Genomic DNA, 8,927 nt, shown 5'->3' on the forward strand with positions numbered 1-8,927 from the left:
CAATGGAAATCATGATAGATTTCATTGGGAAGAAAAATAAACTAATAACTAAGGAGTAGTACCAACGGATAATAGTGAAATTTTCGACAAATCCAGGATCCCATCTTTACCGATGAAATTTATTTGTATATGCATATTCTTATTTGTGTTTAGCTCTTCAAAATTAAAGATATAGTTTTATTTTGATCCTAGTGCAAAAAACTACCATAAGAAATTTGCTATACAACCATGTTTTCTCAAACCAACTAAAGGGAATAATTAATTAAAGAAACAATGCTGCATGAACTTAAAAAGAATTTGTTCCTTTAAGATGATATATTATCTGACAAATGAAACTTTACATTTCCTAGCACAATTCTTCGAACTTTTTGCAAACTGAACTCATCATCTATGTTATATGATGCTTAATTGCTTATGCATAAGCAATATAAAGTTCAAAACAATATCTCAAATTCGTAAAATTAATGAAGAAGACCAAACTAATTTTTTTATGGCATTGTATTGTCTATTTACAAGCATGCAAGCTTGAAGAAGAATTTCCTGAATAAATCCCTTTTATCTGGTCTGGAAATTGAGTGTCCTTATGCAGTAGGCAAACAAAACGGCAAAAAACACTCCAAAGCCAACCAAAACTGCAGCAACTGGCCCCATGAAGTCTGAATCATAGCCGTACTGATCTTTAATATATGACTTAATAGTAGGGTCAGGTGAGACGCCGGGTACACTAATTTTGTCTTCAAGATCTCCATATTGTGACGCAATCAAACCGTAAATTGTCCATGCAACAGGGCAAATCCAGTAATACCAGATCCACCAACCAGGAATTCTCTGAAAATTCAAGAAGTAATGTGTTTGTATCAGCTTCGATCTTGGATGATTAAGAAGTGGTTAAAAACATAATTGCTTGTGAAAGAAGTAAACTTACTGGTCTTGGAATGAAGAAGCCGGAGAAAAGATTAAAGACTGAATAGAATGCTGCAGCAAATATAGATGATATTTGATGGTTTGGTGTGATTGAAACAGTCATCATTCCGTAGTATGTGAAGTAAAGGAAGGTGAAGAAGCTGACAAAGAAAAACCAGAAGTACTTTGCCACTGTCCATTGAAAGCCCACCATAGCATACACTATAAGTGTATAGTACACGGTTTCGCCAAATACGTAAGGTATTTCACAAAGCACCTGCATCTCATGTAATTAAAATTTAATTAAACAACTTATGTTGGTCAACTTGGAGATTAAAGAGACCAAGTTATGCAAACTTTCATATGATAAGATAGCATCAATCTAAGTGTAGGTGAATCCTCACCTGCGCAAGGGCATAAGGTAATGCAGAGTACATCCCAGCAGCTCTTTCACGATAGAACACTGTTCTTTCAATGGCTATGACTGGTTGAACTGTTGAGCAGTTATTGATTCCAACAAACACGACTGCAGCATACATTGCACCGATGATCATTGTAAGATCAGATGCGCTACTCCTGAGCCATGGAACAAAGATAAAAACTGTAAACAATCTAAAAGCCTTTTGTTTAGTTATTGCAAGCACCAAAGGGTAAGAATTCAAACTACATAAGAGGGTAATAGCTACAGACCTTTCAGTGCCGACCTGCCAGAAAATAGAACCAACCAAGAGAGCAGTGATCAAAGTGAAGAAGTATCTGACAAGGTTGTAATCTGGACTTCTCCAGTAAGTCCACCATTGTTTCCAAAAGCATGATTTGAATTGACCCAATGTATTTTGTGAGTACTGAGTGGCAAAATAGAGGTCTTTAGCTCCTGGAGGTGGTGTGCTTAACTCATTTACTAACGCCTTGTTTCTCCTGCTCATAGATACATGTATTTAGCTCAAATCCAAAAGAAGAAAAGGTAAAAAATTAAATAAGTATTGGTATAGCTTATATCTTGACTTACTGATACAAGGAAGATGATTTGTACTGTTCAGCAAAATCAATTCCGAGCCTAACTTCAGCTGCTATAGAGCTCACTTCTAACATCCATGTAGCTGGATTATACTTTTCCTTAATTTTGGGAACTCCAGGAATTGCCTGCAATTGATGACGAGGCAAGTCAGATAACTTTTTCTCTTTTTTTCTCTCCGCAAAATCAGTGTATCAAATATGGGAAATCTTGTTATAGTTTCATACCTCAAAATATTCGATGATCTTATGAGAATTTCGGCCTAATGGTCCGGAGTAAATCACCTGACCTCCTCTCTTCATTAGTAGCAACTCATCAAAGGCTTCAAAGATATCAATACTAGGCTGATGAATGGTGCAGACAACTGTTCTTCCAGTATCCACGGTGTTTCTGACAGTCCTCATGACAATGGCTGCTGCCCTCGCATCAAGACCGGATGTCGGTTCATCCATGAAAATGATTGAGGGATTAGCAACAAGCTCTACTGCAATAGTTAACCTCTTTCTTTGCTCTGTTGACAACCCTGTGACTCCAGGCAACCCTACTATGGCATCCTTGAGATTGCTTAATTCTACTAGTTCCATCACTTCATCCACGAAAATCTGAAAGATAATAACAAATAATGTTTAGGGGTTAAAGTAAATAACTAACGCTATTCTTGATTTTCACTAACAACTATGCAAATCAAAGTTCTTACCATCTTTTCCTCGTTGCTGATTTCTTTTGGAAGTCGTAGGAAAGCTGAGAAAATTAAGGATTCTCTGATAGTCACTTGTGGTGAGTGAATATCAGTTTGTTCACAGTATCCAGAAATTCTTGCAAAGGTTTCTTGTTTCTTAGGGAATCCGGATATTCTAATATCACCCTCGACATATCCACCAGTCTTTCTTCCTGCTAGAACATCCATCAATGTTGTCTTCCCTGCTCCACTAACTCCCATCAATGCAGTCAACACTCCAGGCCTAAATGCACCTGTTACTCCCCGAAGTAGTTGTAACCTATCCTCACCAACTCCTTGTGCCTTCATTTCCTGTTTAAATGCTTGATGTTTAAACTATGTCTCTGGTGCCAATTATAAGGTTTATGTATTGACTTTTACGTTTATTTTGGATAACAAGCATATTGATGAAGAAACAAGAGTTGGAAAAGGGATCTTACAGGTGGCATATCAACGTAGTAATCGACAGTGTCAAAGGACATTGCTAGAGGAGTGAAGGGAAGAACCATTCCTCTCTTTGGGGCAACACCAGTGGCTGCATCAACTTGAGAATCATTCCTGCTCATTCCGTGGGAATCGGCTCGACTGCTCATTCTTCGGATTTCCATTTCTACTGAAAGTTTTCATTTGATATTAATAACATTATAATCAATATTGAAGACACAGGTAAAGGAGAAAATAAGAGCTGCATGTTTCTTACCTGCATTGCTTGCATCTGCAGAGAATGAATATTTACTTGATTCTGGTCTCATTAACCTTGGTTCTTCATTAGAGTCCACATTATTAGCCTCTAGCTCTTCCACTGTTTCCTCCGAAATTACAGCCTGCGGCTTTCCAAGGGCTGTATTTCCAACACCAAGAAAACATAGAACATTAGCTACCTAAAAGAAGATACTGATAGTCAAGAAAGAGATTGCATTAGCCCATGGAATGTTTAAACTTACGGCTTAAGTACATAAGCGCAAAGGTGAAGAGAATGTTGAAGAGCACTGCGAACCCTAGAAGAGCACCTGCACCAATCCAATACCAGTTTTCATCGTTTGGGACATCAAAGCTATCGAGCACTTGTACCCCCAGGCTAGTCGAACTGTTTGAAACCTGCATTGTAGACAAAGTTTCAGCTTGTAACTTGCTTTTTATTTGAAATGAAAATGTATATGTACTTTTAATATTTTCCACCAATTGATATCTTTGACTTGTGTTACTGAACAAGCAAAACTGAATAATATACCTGTCTATTCATCCACCTTGACGCAAATATTTCGTTCACAGTGAAGGCATTGAAACCGTAAGTCAAAGGTGAAATCCAGTGAGCCCACTCCCACCAACTTGGAATTTCACCTGTCAAAATAAATACCCTATATTAGTGAACTTTTTATTAATCTACAAAATGAAGAAATTTTCTAATGTAAAGGTTTATTTTTTTATGGTTTTATTCTTACGTTTAGGAATGATGAAACCTCCCAGCAAGAACACCAGGAGAAGTGTAAGAACCCCACCAGTGTTAGCTATGATCATTGTTCTGCATAATCCGGCAATGAGCCGAAAGAGACCAGATGCCATTTGTTGTACTGAAAACACCAACAGGAAGTTTTTGAAAAACCTGGCAATAGTTTTGAGGATTGGCAAGTTAATACTAATTTCATCATGCACTACTTTAACTTGTTGTTCAAGAAAGAAAAAAAGAACTCTGATCAGTGCGGCGACATGTAAATAAATTGCCACAATTCAATTTACCTGCTGGCCTCAGGTGCATATCCTACAGTGTAATAAGTTACAGCCATCCAAGCAACTGTTTCCAAAATAGATATCGGAACCCGGAGCAAGAAAGTGGGCAGAGTGAAAGTCCAGACAGGGTGGAATAAGAGGTCTCTTTGCTTGTAGAACACTGGAAGCCTACTAATCATAAGGGAGAGCTCAGCGAAGCCATTGAACATGTTGATGATCATTCCAAACAGAAGTGAGCCAATATAGAGTTGCGCATCGTTCAAATTCCTCTGGTGCATTTCAGTTCTCAAAAAGACAGTAGACGAGATGAATGCCACGACGATAATTTGGACCGTCTTAAACACATAAATAAAAGAATTCCTTTTGATCAATAGCCATTCTTTGTCCCAACAGGCCTTAAGAAGCTCCATTTTGGACATGGAGTATTTATGGAAGGCCAATGCAGCTCGGTGGCCTCTTGACTTGTCGAAAGGCACAGCTAGCTCACTCTGTAGCTGCATTCCGACGTGGAAGTGCTTGAACCTGTTTGCAAATTCAGTTACTGTAATGTATCTGTATGGCTTTCTTTTATCCGCCCAATATTGTTCTTGGTCCTTCTTTGAGGTAACCTGTCACAGTTTCACTAGCTTGTCACCTTATGTTGCACAAATTATTTATGTTGTGACTAAACTAAACCACAATTTGCTATTTACTAAAGAGTCAAAAACTCAAGCCATCTGCGATGCAATGGTTCGTGTTTAGGGTTTAAGGTTACCTCTTGCAAAAAGTCAGCAGTTCCTTTCCTCTCGGGACATTTGAAACCACAGCTCTCAAAGAACTCAACAACGTGTTCTCGTGGACCTTGATAGACAATTTGACCCTCAGATAAGAGGATGATATCATCAAAGAGATCGTAAGTCTCTGGAGCAGGCTGCAATAGCGACATCAAGATTGTGCCCTCTGTTAGGTGCACAACCTGCTGCAAGCACTTCACTATCTGGAATGTCGTGGAACTATCAAGACCCGTTGATATTTCATCCATGAATAGTGTCTTGGTGGGACCAACAATCATCTCCCCTATAGTTAAATCAAAATTTTAACGTTATTATAATAAATCTTGAATCTGGACAAAACCCAGGCTCCTTATAGTATCAAATATTATGGCTTAGTTTTCAATATTATTGAAACCCTCAAGATGAGATAATCATCATAAAATAATGGATTAGAAAAACTAAGTAGGTTTAGGGACTAAAATGAAGAATAATCAACCTGTTGTTACTCTTTTCTTTTGACCGCCGGAAATTCCACGCTGCATCTCGTTTCCAACGATGATATCCTTGCATATGTCGAGCCCCAATATCTGACCAATTCAACAATAGGGACCACAATGGCATTAGAAAATCTAATCTACTCTTTGTTTTTTCTGCCATTGTAGGCCCACATTCTGTACTTTTTTATTACAAGGTTTACTGCTTCAGATTAATTTTAACCGTATAGTGATTTGGCAGAATCATTTTCCTCTCATTTTTTAACACTAGGAAAGTGATTATTTTGTATTACTTCTTCATCACTTAAAAAAAATACTTTTGACTCTAAAACACTTTTGAAAGAAAAATTGTGAAAAACAAGCTGTTTTTGACTGAAATTTTTAATTTTTCAAGAATTCTTTTCAAAAGCAATTCTGAAAAGAAGAAGAAGAAAATTTTAGCTTTTCCTCTTCTAAGAGCACTTTTGGTGCTTAATTACTTTTTCACCCCAATAACATGTATTTTACTTCTGACTCTAAAAGCACTTTTGAAAGAAAAGCTGTGAAAAAAAAGCTGTGAAAACAAGCTGTGAAAACAAGCTGTTTTTGACTGAAATTTTTAACTTTTTAGGAATGCTTTTCAAAAGTAATTCTGAAAAGAAGAAATAAAAATTTTAGTTTTTCTTCTTCTAAGAGCAGTTTTGGTACTTAATTACTTTTTCACCCCTCCAATAACATATATTTTCCTTTTTTTGTGCTTAATTACAAATGTGTTAAACTCATTAATTAAAAATAAAAAATATTTTTTTTAAATACTAATTACAAATATTTAATGGTTATATTTAAATATTTAAAATATAATTTATATATTCTAATTAAATTTTATAAATAATTAATATTTATTGCTTAAAAATATTTAAAATTTATATTTCATATATTAAAATATTAACAACAAGTTATAATAATTTTTTATATTCTTACTAAAATATAATAATATTAACTGATTTAAATATTATTTAAATGTATATTTATTACTTGATAATAACATGTCTAAAATGGATATTTTATTTCTCAAAAGTATTTTTTGACAGCAATACTAAACACTCAAATTTTAAACCAAATTTTTTAAAAATATTTCTCAAAAATATTTTTTTACAGTACTTTTCAAAAGCAATCAACAACTAGCCCTAATGCAAATTCTTTTCTTCGGTGACCCAAAAAAGTTTGGAATTTCTTTGATTCTTTTTAGATTGAATTTCCTTACTTTGAGTGTGTAATCAGTGATAAGGCTGCTTTCAACTCCTTCCACGGAGGTTGCCTGAAAAATTCAAACGTTCAAAAGCACGTGATGATGTGGAAATTTGAAATGACAAATCTTTGCTTTATGTAAGAATATTGTGGAATTTATGTTATTGTCCAAACCTTCATGAAAAGGTCTACATCAGCTTCTGGGAAAATCCCTGCATCTTTTTCCCTTCTAGCAAGCTCACTTAACAGATCTTCAAAAAAATTAATAATAATTTTCAGTAAATCATTAGCCAAAGCATAAACACTTGGTACTTAATTATGAACAAATTGTGTTAAACATATATATACCGTATCGTGTCCCAACACCCTGACATCTTGCTGAGAAATCCAAGGTTTCTTTCACAGTCATTTCTCCAACATGAACATCATTTTGACTGATATATGCCGATGTCTTTCTAGCAACAAATTCCTTTAGTTTATATCCGTTGTATGTGACATCTCCTTTAACCTGTTTCATACAGTAACAGAAACATCAGGTTGTGTTTACTGTTAACTAATACCAAACTTTATAATTAACACACCAACATAACATAAAAATACTATATAAAGCAAATTATTAACGCAATAAATTTTAAATGAATATTTTAGATTAGACCGTAACTTACCCTTAAGGTTGGGTCCAACTTATCGGCCAATGCCAGCAAAAGGGTTGTTTTCCCAGAAGAGGGTGGGCCTAGTAAGAGTGTCATCCTACAAAATATATATATACACATATATAGGTAAAGACAAAATGTAATGACAAACTAAATTATTATATCGTGACAAGAAGAAAGTTGCAGGTACCTTGATGGTTTAATAATCCCAGAAGCATCTTTAAGAATTGTGAGGTTTGCTTTCTTGGCAAAACTGATTCCAAGGAGCCCAAGAGCCGATTCTACAAGGTTTCTAGCAGAGTTTGCAAGAGTTGGAAGAGCTCTGCTGCCAACGTAGCAGTCGGCTTCAATCGTCAGATGGTTGAATCTAACTTCTACTGTTGGAAGTGTAATCCCAACCCTGTCATCCCAACAAAATGCGTAATCAATTAACAGAAAACACTTAAAACATTATTAAATTTGTATATGATACCTAGATTTTAAATTTATATTTGTAAATGAAGAAAGATGGAAACTTACTTATCGATCCTGTTTCTGAACTTCTTCAAGAATTTCTCATTATCTTCCTCAGCAACCTTGAAGAGCATGTCGATGAATTTTTGTCTGTCGTTCATGTCAAGGTTTCTAACATCAACCTCTCTATGTTCCATCTTGTTGCCAATGATTTCATGATCCACAAAGGACTGCATGATGCTTGTCCTCAGCCGATCATATGTGGGTAGTCTCTCGATAGCAGCCCATTTTAGAGCTTCTTCATCATCTTCCACACGGCTACTTCTTCTGGAACCTGAAAACACATCTTCCATGTTCCAACTACTCCTACTTAAGCTCCTGCCTATGCTGCTATGCCCCGTTCTTCTGCTGGGATTTCGACTTCGAACTCTTTCTAAACCATCCATATTTTTGCCTTCTTCTTCTTCTTCTTCTTCTTCTTCTTCTTCTTCTTCTTTTTTCTACTTTTTCCTCCCAATAATTCTATAATTCTTGAACCCAAAAGAAAAATGTTCTCACCCTCTATTTCAATGTAGACAAGTGCTAGTTCCTTTCTTTTGGGGGTGGGGAGCAGATAAAGAAGTGTAAGTTCAATAGAGATTGAAGGAGAATATATATATACAGGCAGTGCGAGTCATTGACGGAGTGAAAAATAAAAAAAGGGGCAGCCAGCTTGGTGGCTGAAAGGTTGGCTGTTTGGCCTTTTGTTAAAGGAAAACTAGGGAATTCAAATATGAGGGGCTTGTTGGATTCTTTGAAAGTTAATAGCGGTTCTTCTCTTGCAACATTTAACAATTCATACCTCATCTTAGATCAAGTACATTTCATTTTTCATATCACCGTAATAGTATTCACCAACCATCACAAGACCTTGTATATTCCCTTCTTTCCATTTTTTTTTAATATTAAATGATTATTATATTTGGGAATACTGCGCAAGCTGAG

The 8,927-nt window shown here is 35.7% G+C and overlaps 1 protein-coding gene across 2 annotated transcripts; it reads right to left on the reverse strand.

Annotated features, from left to right (window-relative positions):
• Nucleotides 1-281: 281 nt before the first annotated feature.
• LOC107913880 (ABC transporter G family member 35) lies at nucleotides 282-8,705 on the reverse strand. 2 transcript variants are annotated; one of them, XM_041102986.1, is made up of 21 exons: nucleotides 8,010-8,705; nucleotides 7,681-7,890; nucleotides 7,503-7,587; nucleotides 7,186-7,345; nucleotides 7,012-7,088; nucleotides 6,854-6,907; nucleotides 5,613-5,703; nucleotides 5,119-5,420; nucleotides 4,374-4,972; nucleotides 4,079-4,239; nucleotides 3,868-3,977; nucleotides 3,581-3,734; nucleotides 3,337-3,477; nucleotides 3,077-3,246; nucleotides 2,616-2,948; nucleotides 2,146-2,520; nucleotides 1,913-2,046; nucleotides 1,594-1,821; nucleotides 1,308-1,479; nucleotides 926-1,180; nucleotides 282-828 (listed from the first exon to the last, which is right to left on the reverse strand). In XM_041102986.1, the coding sequence occupies exons 1-21, from the start codon at nucleotides 8,387-8,389 to the stop codon at nucleotides 556-558; spliced, it is 4,464 nt and encodes a 1,487-aa protein (XP_040958920.1). In that variant the 5' UTR covers nucleotides 8,390-8,705; the 3' UTR covers nucleotides 282-555. The 2 variants fall into 2 exon arrangements, with proteins under 2 accessions (XP_040958920.1, XP_040958919.1); XM_041102985.1 differs by having other exon boundaries at nucleotides 3,077-3,249; nucleotides 8,010-8,704.
• Between the last annotated feature and the right edge of the window lie 222 nt (nucleotides 8,706-8,927).

Source organism: Gossypium hirsutum, chromosome D10, assembly GCF_007990345.1.
Source record: "Gossypium hirsutum isolate 1008001.06 chromosome D10, Gossypium_hirsutum_v2.1, whole genome shotgun sequence".
Classification (NCBI taxonomy): domain Eukaryota; kingdom Viridiplantae; phylum Streptophyta; class Magnoliopsida; order Malvales; family Malvaceae; genus Gossypium; species Gossypium hirsutum.